General features: G+C 36.5%; 1 protein-coding gene across 5 annotated transcripts in view; it reads right to left on the bottom strand.

Moving 5' to 3' along the window:
• Positions 1-4477: 4477 nt before the first annotated feature.
• The window catches only part of MFSD14B (major facilitator superfamily domain containing 14B), a 40712-nt gene continuing 27322 nt past the window's right edge, over positions 4478-17867 (bottom strand). For 3 of the 5 annotated variants that reach the window (XM_052776946.1, XM_052776948.1, XM_052776949.1), the window contains exons 6-12: positions 17387-17605; positions 16147-16260; positions 15525-15596; positions 13411-13523; positions 12375-12472; positions 10369-10526; positions 4478-6100 (exon numbers count right to left, since the gene is read on the bottom strand). In XM_052776946.1, the coding sequence (XP_052632906.1) occupies positions 5897-6100; positions 10369-10526; positions 12375-12472; positions 13411-13523; positions 15525-15596; positions 16147-16260; positions 17387-17605 (978 nt within the window). In that variant the 3' untranslated portion in view covers positions 4478-5896. The remainder of the gene's footprint in view (positions 6101-10368; positions 10527-12374; positions 12473-13410; positions 13524-15524; positions 15597-16146; positions 16261-17386; positions 17606-17867) is intronic. The other 2 variants (XR_008233483.1, XM_052776947.1) reach the window with 2 other exon arrangements.

Here is a 17867-nt window from a genome sequence, read left to right as displayed (position 1 = left end):
TAACCGCACACTATCTCAAATGCACTTTTATTACACTTACCCTACACTTTAGGTGGGTCAGCATTTCTGGTAATTGTGTTAGAAATATAACAGCATAAGTTGAAAATGTCAGGTTGAATTTGGAGTCTTTGCAATTAAGGAAAAATAAACATCCTATTTAAAAATAAAATTTAAAAAATTTACCTCAAAAGACATACATGGAATCTTTCCTGTTCCATTTTTATAGTCTGTTTTCCAAATATAACTACATTCAACACTGAATAAGAGCAAATAAATTCAAAGATATTTGCCCTGGGCTCATTCCACAAACTTGGAGATAAGTTTTTACCTTTGTCCATCCCCTAATAAAATAAAAGACCAAGACCTCAACCAGCTGCTTGAGGCACCTGTACAGAACTTTTTAATATTACTGCTACATGGTAGCTTGACGTTTCCCCCCCCCTAGAGATGGGAGAAATAGGGCAAATGGGTTGCTTTTACTACCTTCAGTTATTGCCTAGAGTCAAGAGTTGTTTTTCCTTTTGACAGATGCTGTAATGTCAGGGCAGCACCAGCCTACTCATGGTGAGGCTCTACCCCAGGAAAGTGTTTTGCTCATAATATGCTCCCTGACAGTCTGACCTTTATCACATTTTTCTTTTCTTTCACCTTCAGGAAGGGCAGCTGTGGTGCTGCTGATGTATATAATATACAGATAAATAATTTCAGAATTATTCTGAAACACTAAAAATTGAACTCTTCTCCTGATCTTGCCACATATTCTCCTTTCATGTGATCTGTATTAAAAATAAAAAAATCTGGATTTATTGTGGGTTACTTGGTTCCATAATCATTAGGAGTTTTCAGTGTTCCATATGGGTTTCCCAAGGTATTTGCCCCAGCTTGCCTTCATGATTGAAAATTGAAAGCTAACTCATTGGCAGGGAAAGCTTACTTCTTGAGGAAAAATGGAAACACATTGTCCAAGAACATTAAATTCTTAACCACTCAGTTAAGATCACAAATTAGCAGCTCTGCAAACAGCTTGTTCATCTAAGGACTGCACAGAGGCCTGCAACCTCTCTCAGAGGTCAAAATGTGTGCCTGACAAGGATCTACAGAACGCAATTGGCTTTAGGTGGCACAGTCTAGTGAATATTTATATTCCTCAATCTTCCTTTTCAGTTTTATTTCTCTCTCGGTGTTAACTATAAAAGAGACACCTTTTGTACACTTCTTTAAATATTGTATTGAAGTATTCTACTAGCACTTACAAAACATGTTTCAGTTATTATGCAGGCATAAAGAAGACAGCAAGAAAAAAAACTGCTTTGGAGCTTTAAGTAACATGGAAGGATGCTTAGACCTGTTATGTTTCATTTTTTCTTCAGCGCTTAACACTTCAGTCTGTCACTAGAACAAATTTGTCGTGGTTTTTTTCCTTCACTATTTTTCACAGGGATGTTTGAATCACTGCTCGGAGAAAAGGCATCATGAAGTTGTCAAAACTGGTATCTGCATACCATACAGCAGACACCTCCATATATGATTAAGTATCTGTAAGAAAAGAGAACTCATCACTTGCAGAAAAGACTGCAGTATTTTGCTGCAAAGCGTAAAAATACGCTCAAAAATCCTCTTTATCAAAACTGGGAGGAGGAGAAGGGCAAGAAAAATAGTTCCCTGTAAGACAGATTTTCTGGACAAAACAATACAACCACAACAAAGTTTTGAAGAACATCAACACTTTCCATGTGTGTAGAAAAGTCGTTTGACATGGCTTATGTTGCTTGCCTGTTGTTCAGTCAAGTTTTTGTTGCATCATCACTACATAAGGTCCTTCTGAGCAGATTTTTGCCTTCATTCAGATGGAGCAGAGCTAGCAGCACAGCTTCCTTTACAGCCTGTTTCTTACACATTTATATTGATACATAAGCATTAAGGGATACTAAGGCAGCAATTAAGGGACATTTCAGATGCAAACAACTTTCTGAAATCCCTAAGCCTAAATTCTCATTTGGACATGCAATCCGAAGTGGCCATTGTTTCCTGTCAACAAAACAAAGGTTTATAAAAAATTCTGACTTCAAAGTTGTCAGCACGTAATTAAGTTGACTGTATTACATTACCCAGCTCTATACTTCTCAGGGATTCAGCAACTGATCCAGCAATTACTTTCAAATTAAGGAAGGATTTTAACATTCTTGTTTTAAGGTGCTGATGCTAAATATGCTGTATGTGAGATAGAGGCACCTTTATACCAAGACAAAATAGACAGGCTGCAAGGGCCAGGGAGTAGCAATGCTAGGCCTGGAAGTGTATCTTGAACCTTGCCCAACATCTTCCATCCTCTTATTGCAAAGTGTTCTTCTAGAGAACGGAGCAAGACTGTTCTTTTTTTGAGGCAATGAGAGAAGACAAATAGTACCCTTTTTTCTGCAGCACTTATTCAAGAGAAATTGTCTAGAAAATAAAAAACCTGGTTTAATATAGTTCTTTAAACACATGTGATTCAAGCCCTTACCTCTACTCTTAGGTGAATCTCCTCACCACCAAGCTCCCAAAACACAAGACAGCATGCAAATAAACAGAGGACTAGAAATGATGTTTGTTTTCCTCAATCATATGAAAAATAGGCTATTCTGCTTGTCTTCTCAACCTCGTTCCCAAACATTTTCAGATTGACTAGGAAGAGTCTGAGCTTAGCCAATTAAGCGTGGAAGATCCTGTAAGTGAAGGCTTTTGGACCACATCAACTGCAAAGTCCGAGCAGATTTTTTTTTTAACAACTATTTAAATCAAATTATCTTCTTATTAAAAGACATTCTGATGTAACTATATGCAACAGATTAACACACATGTTGAAACACTAAATCACATATCAAGGTTTTACTATAATCTCCCAGTATGTTATAATCAAAGTGCAGTAGCATCATATTTTTGTGATAAATGCATGTACACAGGAGTGCAAAATCTCTGTACAGCGGAAAAGGCAACAAGTATCCTAAGCATAGTTTTCCAGATCTTTCATCTCTCTTCCCCCCTCCTCTCCACTGCTTTTGTGGAGGCAAGACTATGTTTGATCTTTCCTGAAAAAAGAAGAAAGATACATTGCACCAGAACAACTAGAACTTTCTCAGGATCAGGGAAGCACAGGTCAACACAAATGAAAACCAGCAACTGCCCTAAAGAAGCACACCCATTACCTCCCTGAGGAAGTGAGGCACTGTTTTACTGTTATTTCACACTGTTACTCTACAATAAAACAAGCTCTGGAGCAGTGTCTCCCAACCCGGGGGTGAACACCCCGGGGGTATGCAAGGCAATCCACTGCAGGAAGAAAATACTAGAACTTCCGTTCAGTTTCTATCTAAAAAAGTATTTATTTTTTACAAGGTACTTTACTAGTACAGCAGTACATGTATATAATTTATAAATATATACAGTATGGCTGCATGCTCAAAACATTTTTTTGCATCTAGCTCTGGGTTCCCCAGCACGAGAAAGACATGGACCTGTTGCAGCGGGTCCAGAGGGACACAAAAATGGTCAGAGGGATGAAACAGCTCTCCTATGAGGAAAGACTGAGAGAGCTGGGGTTGTTCACGCTGGAGAAGAGAAGGCTCTGGGGAGACCCCTTCAATCTACAAAGGGGGCTTATAACAAAGACAGAGAGATGTTTTACCAGGGCCTGTACTGATGGGACATGAGGCAACGGTTTTAAACTGAAAAGGGTAAGATTAGACTGAACATAAAAATTTCTTCCTTTACGATGAGAGCGGTGAGGCACTGGCACAGGTTGCCCAGAGAGGTGGTAGATGCCCCATCCCTTGAAGCGTTCAAGGTCAGGCTGGATGGAGTTCTGAGCAACCTGATCTAGTTGAAGATGTCCCTGCCCCATGATCTTTACAGGTCCCTCCCAACCCCAACCATTCTGTGATTCAGAGATTCTACTTTAAAAATTCAAATTTGATCCATTGCTGGAATACTATTAGCAGTAAGAAATTTGACACCTGCTACTTTTAACACTAACATACTGTATGATCTCTTAAGTTCCGTATCAAGTTTAAGACATTCTATACTGGGATCATGTAAAACCTATTTGAGTGCAGTCTGGCCTGCAGCAAAAGTAAAATATCCAGCATAAAAGCCCAGGCTTGAATTCCAAGTAGTTTGAAGTAAAAGAAACACCTAACCCTCACCAGAAAAAGAATCTTAGTTCTGTAGTACTGTTCAGATCACCAATGCCGCCTTTATTTTTTTTTTTTTAAACTGACTCCCTTCCACTCTTTCTACTTCTCTACCCCAGTGGACACCACGTCAGACACAAAAGGGACTTCTGAGCAAAGCATGCTTTTCACCATGCTTGATGGCACACATACAACAGTACAATAGGAATTCAGGTACTGTAATCCAGCACTAGGATTAAACCACTTCTGTTCTGAAGCAGGGAAGGCACAATAGTGAACTTGGAAAAACACACACTTACACATAAGCCTAGAAAGCTTAACGTGTAGATTTATTATGCATTAGGAAGCTTATTAACTTAAAAACCAAACCGCATAGTACAAAAGGTTCGTTATCTCTGCTCAATGTAGAACAAGTTTCAAAATATATATTTTTAAAATTTGTTCAGTCAATACACAATCCTTTTAAAAAACTGTATATCTGTCAGTACCCTCATTACATTTATAAATACATGATTTACACAGCACCCCATCTGGAAAAATTAAAACTCCTTACAAATATCTACATATATTGCATACATATAAAACATTCATAGGAGTACTTCATTAAAGTTGGGTTTAATGGTCCATTTACACTGCAGCAAAATACTTATAAATCTGTGTATTTTTCATAAAATGTCTCTAAAAATTAGCACATTTGTAGCCATAACTCCTTTAAAGCATCTTTTAGAAAGGAAATTTGATATGAATATATCCATGAGATTCAGCACGTAAGACTGATATGAAGGCTAAATATGATTAATAACTGAACACTAAGTAGCAGTTAAGGCAGGGGTGAAAAGAATTAATAGGAACGATTATTTCATATGGCAGATAAAGTGACAAAATGCAATAAATATACATATTTCTTGATGTAAACTACTCTGGCACCCACTATTTTTCCTGCGTCAGAAGTGTCCAAATTTCTGATGCTGCTCATTTTATAATTAAAATTCTATTTTTTATCAGCAAAACATTAATGTGACCAGTGCTTTCAGGTGCCATCTGGATTTGCTTTAACTGGTCAGAACTGACTGTTCTGGAATGTAGGTTTAAGACTTCAATATGACCTTCATTTATGGGTAATGACTGTCATGTGTGATCATACACACTCAGAAGTCATCTCAGTTTCATCATTGCTTTCTGGTAACTAGTGGACTTCTCGTTACTAAGTAATATTTGAGAATGTGCCTTCAGGAAATTCAATTACTTTTATGGATAACCACTATTTCAGATACCAGAACTATACAGATCAGTCCCTCTCACATCGTCAGGACTACATGTGGCATACATAACAGACAAAAGGCCTAAGAAATGCAAAACAACCTTTAACAGCAGTGGCAGAAACTGTTCTGCCTCAAACCTGATTATTTTGCATACAACTTTGGGAACTGAACATTCAAACTTTAAAAAAAAATTCTATTACGTCTGTACATTCAGGTTTCCACCCAATACCAGGATTTGACATAGCATTTGCAGTCCAATATTGGGTAGAATCACACCTAGTTGTGACCTGCCATGCTAAACAAAACCTCCTGGAAGTATGGTATCAACCTCAATACAGCATGTGACCTTCCCTTGCACATAGGTGCCTTCCCTTCAGAGGCCAGACACTCTGTATAACCCACCAAGCTTCCAGAGCTGCAATTCAGTGCATGAATTTGTTCCATACACTCCTCAGAAGTTAGCCTTCATACACTGCTATCTTGCAGCAATGGTTCAATGTCCTCTTCACTGCTTCGGTCAAGGTTGTTACTCAGAGTACTGCTGATGCTGTTGCTGTGTTTCCTGGTACTGCTGGCTTTGCTGTGCTCAGGAATGAATAAGGCGACTAGAAAAGCCAGAAGAACAATGCATGCTCCAACCAGGAAGGATGGACCAGGAATGATTGCTCTCTGCAGGGAAACAAGCATATAAAAGAATTAATGAAGTTTTAGACATTGACTTCTGCGTTAACAACTATACCACTAAGGCAGGAGATAATGGGAGACGTATTTACAGTGACTATAACATTTATGCAAACAAGTTCATATGCACACTGCAACATGAATTTTCTGCATCTGCAATCTCTAAGAATTCCTAACCTGATCTGCACACTGATCTAAAAAACAGAAACATGCACAAAACTATCAATTGGCAATAGGATTGCCTAGCAGATGAAACAGACATTGACTGATGCTTCTTCGTAATTTTTTTTCCTTTAGGCAACATGCCTGTTAAATCAGCAAGACTCCTCTGGAGATTAATAGGATAAGGTTTCAACATCCAGAATTACAAATGCTCCATAAATCTTTAACTTAACTTCAATTTTTCCACTTGCTTCCATGGCTGACATACTTTAGAATCAAGTTAGCTGAATAAACAAACATCGCCAAAAACTAATACGTGAGTGAGGAAAGTAACAGCAGGCTATGCAGTACATACTGTTCTCACTGCAGAGATAGGTTGTTGGCATGTATGGTAACTTGGTAGTTGGAGTTATTCTCTCTTCCTTCTACACAGTTTATTTTAAAATTTAAAATACAACTTATCCACATTTCATAACCACAATTAAAAACAAGCACCAGAAAGGCTGCAAGACTAATTTTAAATCAGCTAAGTTTGACGACAATACTCTACAAAAGAAAGTGTCAGCAATCCGGTGATTTTTTTTTTCCACCTTAAACAATTTTTCTGTATTTTTGTCAACTAAAACTGAATAAAAATCAGAAGATGAAACTTGTCAATTCATTGTACTTTTTTTCTACCAAATGAAATGCAGGAAGTTATTCTAATATGAAGTGGAAAAGTACCTGAAATTAAGCATACAGTAACAAGATATTTCCCTTGCTTCAACTTGTTACAACCAGAGGCCTAATTTTTCAGCTGATGGTCTCTAAATTTAAAGGATATAATCATATTCATAGAATTTATATTAACAATATTACTTAAATCTTCAAGCGGTGGTAAGCTCGCAGTACTTAAAGAATGTAATAAACTTCCATAAATTAATATCCTCATTTGTAGTATAACAGCTGATATATCTCAGCAGCTTTTGAATATCCCACTATTGCAGTTTTACTGAAAGGAGTAAGAAGCTTTGAAAAGCAGTCCTTGCTTATTGCATTGCCAAACATTATTATTCTCCAAACACAGCCTGACTGCCTTGTTTGCTGTAAGAACTCCGTGTGAATAATTATAATGATGCAACCTCACTCTCTTCTTCAGGCTCTCCAGTTTTGAAAACAGTTATTTAAATGGGAATTAAGACAGATATGCTTAACTTTTACGCTCTGCAGAGCAGATACACAATCTTTCTTGAATAGGTGCATCAGATCATTTCTTTGACGGAACAGAATCACAAGTGTGACCTGTAGTAACATTGCAACTCTCCCACTTAGATGAGAAAAAAAAGAAGTTATGTTCAGTAAAATCCTATTCTTAAGCACTTTAGAGTAACAGAAATGCATACTTAAAGGTAAGTCAAAAAAAGAAAAAATTAAGTTTGAGCTGTTAAAAAAAAAAACCACAAGAAATGACCACTAGGATGTATTCTCCTCCATTTACTCTGCATGTTACATAACTGAAATTTGCATCCAGACTTTCCTGTCACCACTGTTCGAATATGGAGGTTTACAAAACCATCATATCTAACAATTTGTTTTAGTACTCTGTCCATCAGTGAACACAGAATATTTTATATCTCAAAGCTATAATACTAAATTATGACAATAATCAGTTTTCACTAGTTAAGTTAAACTTACACGGTTTTGTTTTTTTAAACAGGACAAGACAGCTTTCTCTCAAAGTAAAATGTGTCAAAAGTTACACAAACACATTTATTCTTCACATTAATAATTTTAACAATACCTATATAAATAACCTATTTCTGATAGCAACTTAAAAATCTATTTCCTGTAGTTGCAGTAACACCCAGAATTACAGTAGTGAAAAGAAAGGAGGAAGAACTGTTTTCATTTCACCTCAACAGTACACTGGGTTAGATCAAGGTTCAGCACAGTAACAATGGATTCTCAATTGAGTTCCTACAGACTTAACTTTTGACAAGCAGGGATAGAATACAAGCTCAAGCATCAAAAAAAATTTTAACAATGCTTGTCACAGACTAGAACACATATCAGTTAACTGCAGTTCCACAGACAGCCAGTAACTTTTTAAAACAAGGTACTTGACCATTTAAACTTGTTATTAAAATGCTTCTTAGTGAACATTTATTAGCATTGAATAAAATAAACATTTTTCAAACTACATATATCTGCAAAGAAACTCCTAGTCATCAGTTTAAAACACTGAACAAAATCAAGAAAGGTAGCTTGCATTTGTGCCTTGCAAATCCAAGGTACTTGTACTAGTGTTGTAAACTAGGCTTGCACATGTTTGCTAATCTCCTTGTCTAATCTTGGCACACTCCCTGGTTTTTACTTCACTCATTTTACTTAGATCAATTTTTAAAGCTATATAATATTTAAATTGTGGAGTTCTTTCCCACTGTTATATTAGGCTTGAACATAAGAAATAGTAGGAAAAAAATTTTATTGTTATTTTCCTGAATTATAATTTTACATGTTAGGTGCCTGGTAACTATTAACAGGGAGAGATGTAGTTACAGACATTTAACAAAGTTTATGAGTACATACATAATTAAACATAAGAGCTGTCCCACTGAAATCAGAATAAAAAGCAATCCTAGTTATGCAAATACTTACTGATTTTGCTGTACTGCTATCTAAAAGATATCTACTTATTCTCTTAAGCAGGTTTTCAGGAAAACAAGGATGTCTGAAACAATGGTTTAATTTACACTTACAGCTTAGAAAAATCACTATTTTATAAGGAAGCTCACACATTAGGCTTCAGCGCAGAAATTTCTTCTACCACAAGCTTTAGAAAACTCCACAACAGAAGTTCTGACTTGTTCATAACTCACTGGAACAGTCAGTTGCTCCACTGAAATACCTCTGGAGTACTTCAACAAAACCCATACATGGATATGCTTAAAGTAACAGAACATACTGAAAGTACTTGTAACCAAGAAAAAGCTTCTGTGATTTGACGCTTTAAAAAACGGAGTTCAAGAGCGAAATTTTAACTAGTGGAAGCATGATAAAGCTCTTGAAAACCTGAAATCACTATTATAAAGGTTTTCCTGTATTTTACTACAGTTTCCTTTTTGTACAAGAAGAGTGTCTTTGCCCCCTTACTCTAAAACTCTACTCAGTTTGCTTGAGCAAATTATGAAGCACCCCACCATAGGTACCGCAGTAAGCAGTATGTTCAAGCACTGGTTACACTTAATGCCTGGTAAGATGCACAGACTGGGGGATGAACAAGAAACAGTTGTTTCCACAGTAACAGCCACCAGTTGTTTACATATTCAGCTAATCTGTTGTCTTTATCAACCAGCTTAATTACAAGCTAATAAATCATAATCTGTCTGAAAAGTCCATTCTTAGTATTTTGAGAAAGCAATGGAATTGTAGCTGAAGAGGTCACAGCAATCAAGCTAAAAAGAAAAAAGGGTCCATAAAATTCTCCAGACTCTAGTAAGCATAAATTTGATATTTTGGAAGCCAAATAGGAAAGAACAAAGCAGACAAAAATGCAGACATGAAACAAAGCTGGAAGGGATAAAAGAAAAGACTGAAGGGAGTTCCAAAGACATCTTGTATAGGATTGACTTCTCTCCGCCCCCACCAAGGTGATGAACAGCATTGTTACTGTCATTGGGGCGGGGGTGGGGGTCGTGAAACAAAAGTTCTCAACTGTATACTAAATTACTGTATACATGACTAATTAACCTACTGCTATGAGGTTCAAAGATAAACTTTGTTACAATTTACCGAGTTACCAAAAGTGACCTTCTTACTGTCAAAATTTCATGTTTCACTGTAATTTGGGATTACAGCTGTGTTTTGAGTAGATTTATATCAAAAGAAGTTAACTGGTTCTGTTAGAATACTGAAACCAAAGCTGCTACTACCCTAAATCTAAATATTTGCTATCAAATTTAAATTATGAGCTATCTTAACAGTTCAAAGCAGCTGACAAGTGAGAATTAAGTGGTTCAAGAATTAGATATCAAGATTTTAAATCAACCAAAAATGACAGATTTTTACCCTTATGAGTTCTACACTGCAAACTTCACACCAAATTTTAAACTTACCCCATCACTGGGATCTTGCATTGCTTTTTTTCCAGAAGTCTGATCAGGTGGCAATTCATTGAGCTCCACATGAAAGAGAAAGAAAATAAAGCCATACAGTGCTGGTCCCAGGCCGTTGCACAGACCTCTTATTCCAGTTATTATTCCTTGGACAACACCTAATGAAGGAGAAAAAAAAAAAAAAAAAAAAGTAGGATTTCTTTTTAATCAAGAATGAAACATGCAGAGCCAACAGCTCTGAGTGTCTTCTAATGTCTGTTCCAAAATAGCACATCTCAATTATTTCTACATACTAAGTTCTTAAGAAACATATTGAAGACAACTTTGCTAGATTAAAATAATCCTCTGTGTGACCATAGTTCTGTCACTGTACTTGCATGCTACCGGAAGCAATACAAGTTTTGAATATGACCAAATTTATGTGCAAGTCTAATTTTCTCTATTAGAGTCCTTCCACCCTCACCCAAAGTCTACAATGAAGAAAGCACAAGTTAAGTGTGGTACCTGCTCAATTTATTTTCAAGTGAAATTTAGAGTAATATATCTGTGTGTTAAGGGTTGTTATTGGCAAAATATGCACAAACTGTAACAGGTTTCTTCCCCTCACCAGTCTAAAACCAGGATTTATTTAAGTACCAAGTAACTTATTCGGGGCAGTAAACTCAGCAGTACTGCAGTAAATTCACAATACTAGATTGGTTACAGTTTTACATTAGATTATTTTAAAAGCTTGATTAATCACAGTTCTATGGGTGTATTTCTGTTTCATCATCAAGTGATTGTGACAACAGTGTAAAAAGTTTTTTGACAATCTTGCAGATTACGATTCTACAGAATGCTATTTTTACAATATTAGTAGTCTGCATATCCCCTTCCTTCTTAAGGCAGTAACTTGTGAAATGGAAGGAAGGAAAACATGCCAAAAAGAAAGTTGTCCAAGTTTTTTCTTCATAGGTTGACATGTAAGCTTAAAATCTTTGTGTCACTAGGTGGCAAAACTTCACTCTAGAAACTATTTTATGCCTAAGCTATTAATAGTAGTTTCTGCTATATAAACTCCAAGATCAGTGACTTCCGTCAACTTAACTTTAAACTACTCATTTCATGACTTAAGTAGAAAACAAGTATTTTAAAACTCTTTTAAATGTCTCTATCAGAAACAAGAACGGGGAGAGGGGAATAAAAAAAGCCATGTAAAATACTGTCTTTTGCACCTTTCAAACTCAATACAAATCTGCCTCCTAGAACTGCACCTTCTTTGTAGCTCCCATATTAACTGCACTTATCTAACTTCAAGTTGTACAGTGTTAAAGCAAGACTGATACTTATGATTTATACATGCAGGATTTTTTTAAAGAGAATACTAAATTCAGTTATTATACGCCAGTGTTATAATTTGTGATAACTCCTTCCCTCACTTCAATTTAAATGAAGAGTTATTTCTGATTGTTCATTCCCCTTCACATCAAAAAAAAAAAAATTTTTCTACCTTCTCAGATCAACTCTTTACTCAAGTTTCCTTTTCTATTCCTTGAAAATCTGAAGTATTATAGCAAATAGGGCCAACTTTTCCACACGGGATAGAGCTTCTTGTATAGGTTTATTTCAATGTGGTAAGATGTGGGTTTAGTTTCCATTAAAAAGATGGTATTGTTACATATAATCCTCACTATCTACTTAGAGAATATTACTTCTAATAAAAAAAGAGGAAGGAAAAAACATGAAAGTTACAACATCTGGTTTTGTTGCTTTTGTAGTACTTTTACAGGAAGCTAGAACAGAAGTAGCTGGTCAGACAGAAACTGTATTTTTGCAAGGCAAATTTGATAAATTTGTATACCTCCTTCCTCTCTACATAGTTTGGCAGACTTCCACAGCTACTACCAAAGAAACTCATTACTCAATGTATTCAAGAAGTACACCTAGACACGTATTCTGCTTTCTAGACAGAAGAATCATCCAAGAAAGCAGTCTGATGCTGAAACTGAAATTCATTCAATACTCACCTTGTTGATCTGACTCTGCATTTCGTGAAACCAGAGCACTGATGGCTGGGAATGTAACACTTGACATTGCTGCTACTGCTCCTGCTGCCCACATCATCCTGTGTTAAATACATAGTTTGAATTAAAAATGAGACTGTCCATATAATTACTCCCCACGCCCCCAAAAAGGGCCACCAAGGGTACCCTCGTTTAAGTCTTAATGCCCTTTCAAAAGTACTCTTAAAATTAAAATACATAAAGACTGGAAATTATATCTGGACAGGGCCTTCTTCCTGCTCACCTCCCACAAATTACCCTGAGCTTGTTGGAACAGAAGCACATTTGATTCTACACTAGCTATTACAGTAGAGGAAAAGAGGGGAGTTAAGTGGTGCACAGGCTTTCCCTCTCCAAAGGCTGTACAAAGGAACAATTTCACAGGGTGTCCCAGTGAGGCAGTTCTCTAACTTGTATAACTCACTAGGAAGTGCTCTGATAAAGAACAAGCATTCATCACTGTTAGTAGGACAAACTTTGTAAAAAAAAAAAAAAAAAAACTGTTACAGCTTACAGTTTTAGTTCACTTTACTTACAGGCAGTTTTTCCAACAAAAGAAGCTCTAGTTTCCAAGACCAAATATAGTTATAGTAAGAGAATGACATTAGAAAAAAATAAAAGAAAAAAAGTAGAGGTCGAGTAACTGCTTGATAGAATGGATCTAGTGGAATTACTGGAGAGGACATACTACTTACTAGCTTGTGAGTTTAAGAAAAAGTTTTAACCACATTTGTAGATGTAAAACTCAGTGGACCAAAATGGTGCAAAGACTCCTTTTTCAAAGGGGCTGTTAGTCTGCAATATACACTATATACTTGGAAAATTCTATCATTCCTACATGTGCAACATATAGACCAAACTTTGGTAGTGTAATGCAAATGAGAATGCTTAATTCACAGAACTTTTAAAGACTCATGACAACAGAACTAAATGATAGAATTTCTTGGAAAAACATTTTCAATTCCTTAACAAGTATGTACCTACAAAAATGCATGCTTACCAAGACTGAGATCCAAAACCATACCAAGCCAACTGAAGGATCTGAAAGCCAAGGCCAAGGAGAACTGTATTTTTGTTCCCTATAGACCTCATCAAGATACTGAGAAACACAGTCTGCAAGAGAAATTGGTTCACCCAAAAGTTATTTTAAAAAGCCAGATTGATAAGTAATTTCTCCTTCTACAAAAAGTAATTCAGAACACCTTTCAACTGCTGCGGAAATTCACACTATCCATGCTCTTACTTACCCTGTATTAAGTCCAAAACGCAGACTAGTCATATCAACATTTGATGTACAGACATTCTTAACTATTAAAGGGTTTCTGCTTCAGGACACCAAGAAGCATATGTATTGCCTTCCCTACAGACATTTTACCTCAATGTCTGTTTCTACTGTAAATAGGCTTTTGTTTCCACCTCTACAATTCTGTTTCATCACAGACTAGAGAGTTCCACAATAAATGCTGGTCCCAAGTTAAGATAGTACAGGCTGGATATGGGTTGAATTTACCAGTATCTACAAATTCTAGGGAAAAGACTGTTAGCTCAGAAAAAAGAAATCTCTTTAGGTCAGGTGAATTACTATCCAAATTTACAATTAAAACCAACAAGTAAATCCTGCTGCTTTTCCAACTTCACCACACACACTGAAATTTGGCCAAGGCCAACTCGTAGGCATCTTTAATTTTCTGCTGACTCTTTACACCACTGATGATGGTTTTATCTGCACATGGAAACTAATCCTAAAGGAAGGCCGCTGTTTTTCATCTGTTAGAAGTGTTACTGCTGAGGGGGAAGGAGGCCCCAATTCAGATACAACAGCAATATAATCATGGCAAGAAGCAGACTGTTCCTAGTAAGGCAAAGCCCATATGGACAACTGCATTCAGTTAACAGAGCACACGTTTTTCTTTAACATGAGAAACTCAGCAATGCATCACTAAAAAAAAAACAGAGAAAAGGAACCAGAAGGACGGCAGAGCACACTTCCACTCTCATGTACAACTTACCCTAGTTTTCTTGTTTCTCATTTGTAGACAAAGCTAGTTTGAAAGCTAAATAGCAAAAATACAGTAATTCTCTCCACATGTGATCAGTTCTTTCTGGAGATATCCAACATGCCAACATAAATCAGTATTTATGAAGCAAAGCTTACTTCAATAAGCTGCACTCTTCAAAGAGTTCAAAAATCAATGCAGAGCTTCCTCATTTTAACACTGGAAATTATGAACCAGAAGGGCAGCCATTTTAGACATTTTTAGCAAAAATACTGGTCTGAATCAAGTATGATTAGCAAATGTGAGTGCACGTAACAGCATCAGAACAAACAACAGAGGAAGGATTAAAATAATGACTTGAATTGATAATGAAGGACACAACTGACTCCAGTAAGACTGGTAAACACTGAGGAATGTGTTGTTCAGATCAAAACAGTAAGACCTCCACTCTGCTAAGGATGGCAAAAACATTACAGCACATTGTATGTGCCATTCCTCTTCCTGTTATCACAACAGGAAGACAAACTGTACTCATAAAGAAACCAAAGATCACATCATAAAAACTGTTTGATTTCTAAAAAGTATAAAGGACCTGTCCAAAAACTAGCTCACTGTTGCCAAGTAAGAGGTATGAAAGCAATATACCAAGGCCTCACAGTTCCTCAGCCTCCGTGCTGAGCCTAAGTAACCCTGGACAGACCATGTCAATACCTGCATTTTTTGTATGCAAGTTTGATAGCATGAGCCAGTTGAATATGTGTAAGTAGCATGACTTTTGCTTAAAATAATGTTTTCCTTTCAGAAGGCCTTGCATTAAGTAACCAATTTCCTACATCATTTTAATAATTTAAAGCCAGAGTTCCAGTAAATCTACTGATCCAAGCTTAGCAAATTTTAGTTTCATTTTCTGATGCCCAGATCCAGTACTTCTGAGGAAAGCAGATTTAAAGCAAGACACTTACACAGACTATATATGAATACAACCTTTAGTGAATGCAAGACACACTGGCATTTTAGAGCATGTATGAAGTTTATAGACAAGCTTAATAGTCAGAAGAGTGTGCCTCAGCATTCAGTTTGTACTGTTTAATAAAACACTGGAAAGAATAAAGCTTACCTGAGCTATTATAGACAGAATGCCTACCACAGCTATAAATGCTGCAATGCTAGCGGATCCAAAACCTATAATCTGAAGAGAAGCAGAAAATGCATAAAACAAATGCCAAACAGAATCCAGGACAATCACTAGCAAAGAGTTATCTTCTTCAAAGAGAAAACACTGATCCCTGCTTATAATCTAAATCCATACAGGAAGTGTCTACTTTCAAGAATAATCCTTAACTCAACTGCTTGCCAAGTAATCCACACAAGAAAAAAAAACAACTGCCTTGAAAAAAGGAGACAGAGGAAGTCATGTATCTGGAAGTTGAAGTTCTCTATACCCTCCCACAGACACAATAGCTATTCAACAGGCAAGATCCCACCTCGAGACATAGAAACTGCTGCACTGAATGGAAACAAAGGTCTGCTTAACTTTATGAACACATGCTTAAACTATGGCAGGGTTTATGCATCAGGAGTCAAGTGTTCAGTTCCTGGCTTAGCAGAGTACCCTGCCTTTGTTTTTTTAAGGCTGTATTTTGCCAGAAAGCAGTTTTCTGAGCAAAGTCTTCAACAAGAAACAGGTCTTAGGGAATACTTAAACATCCTTAGTAAGATATGAAGACACCAACATTTACCTGTCGCAAGTACAGGAAAAAGCTAGAATACTGGCCAGCCTCAGGCAGATAGGAGAGAAACACTGTAATGCAGATCAGGAGAACCGTAGAATCTTTTCTAACCTTCTTCAGAGACTGTAAAACAAAGAAATAAAACAAGTACTGGAACATTTATAAAAAGTCTAATGAAAGCATAAACAACGCAGAAGGTGGGTTCACTTTTTTAAAATCCATTTTTAAAAGTCACACATGGAAACAGTTAGATTGAACATTAAGTTAGAAACAACCCCATTATACAAAGTTTGTGATATCTATTCTTCTGCAAAGTTGCCGCTTGATTTTTGAAGCTACTGTTCACTGCCAAATTACAAGTACTCACTGAAAACAGCACCATGTCATACTTAGGGAAATGCATAATATCTTCTAATTGATCGCCATAATAATCTGTTCTGAAAGATGCTAGCAAGTAATATAGCTTCACTACAACTGCTTCTCTTCCCAAATTATGAGAGTATTTTTCCTTGTACATTTCTTATACTTTTTCACCCATAATAGGAATCACTTTGAGTAACGAATAAATTGTGGAAAACAAATTCTTTAGCTGCAGTCTTTCAGGCATGTCACTTATCTCTCAACATTCACAACCAGTTCCCAGCAGGATGTATCTTGTGAAGAACAATCACTCTTTCCTCTCTTAAGATATCAAGGTGTAACACAATCACAAATTAGCTAACTAAGCGTGAATAAGTAAACAAGTTACTAGGAAGACTGTATGGCATGTTTTAACCCTTCCTATATATGCCTGTAGAAAAATCAGGCTTTATAGATCCATTCTGTATTAAAAAGAAATCACATATGACCAAAAGTGGAATTCAACAGTGGGGAGAGATATTGCCAACCAAAAGTACAAAGCATAAAACAATATGGAAAAGTCTTAACAATATCAGGTTTTAGGGTCTGTAGCAGTGTAAGAATTCAGCATTTCTCTTACAATAAAAGTCAGAAAGTAAGTTAGAAAAGTAAAGCATTTTCCCTTTGGATTTCACACCAAACATCGTCTCCAGTTCAAGAATCACTCAATCAACAAAATTTGGTTTGGTTTTGGTTTTTATATGTAGCTATATCTTTTTGTGCAAGAGCAGAGAACAGAGATTATGGTATACTGAATAGTCAAGCTACCAATAAGATTAAAGATTTCTCAAGCTTACAAAATGCAATTAATTATTATTATTTATTAATTACTTATTGAAGTGCATCTTACTGCAAAAGGGTCTGCTTGCTCCCATGATATAGAAGCTCCCCATGAAGCAGGTCTCATTTTTTCTGGCAGAGATTCTGGTACAGCTAGCAGGATGAAGCAGATGTCCACAACAGCCACCAATGTAGCCACTAGTACGACAAGGTTATCTCCGTAGCTGGCAGACAGGTATGCTCCAATGGCAGGACTAGTTACCAAGCTTGCTGCAAAGGTGGCAGATACCTATGCACAAGAACAGTTTACAAGCTTGTCAAAGTGGTTATTCTGACATTGCAGAAAAATGAAGTAACTTGCTCAACACCACCACCCCTCCCCAGAAGTGTGGCTTTAAAAAAAAAAACACTCAAAACTTAAGTTAAAAAAAAAAAAAGTATCACTTACGGACAGTAAATATGGTTCTAAATAAATTTTGTCCAACCTCTTCCACAGCACACCATACAAGACAGGATTTGCAGTCAAAGAGCGAGTCTGGCTCAAAGGAAAA

The sequence above is a fragment of the Harpia harpyja genome, chromosome Z (assembly GCF_026419915.1).
Source record: "Harpia harpyja isolate bHarHar1 chromosome Z, bHarHar1 primary haplotype, whole genome shotgun sequence".
NCBI lineage: Eukaryota > Metazoa > Chordata > Aves > Accipitriformes > Accipitridae > Harpia > Harpia harpyja.
This window is presented reverse-complemented; position numbering and strand designations above follow the sequence as displayed.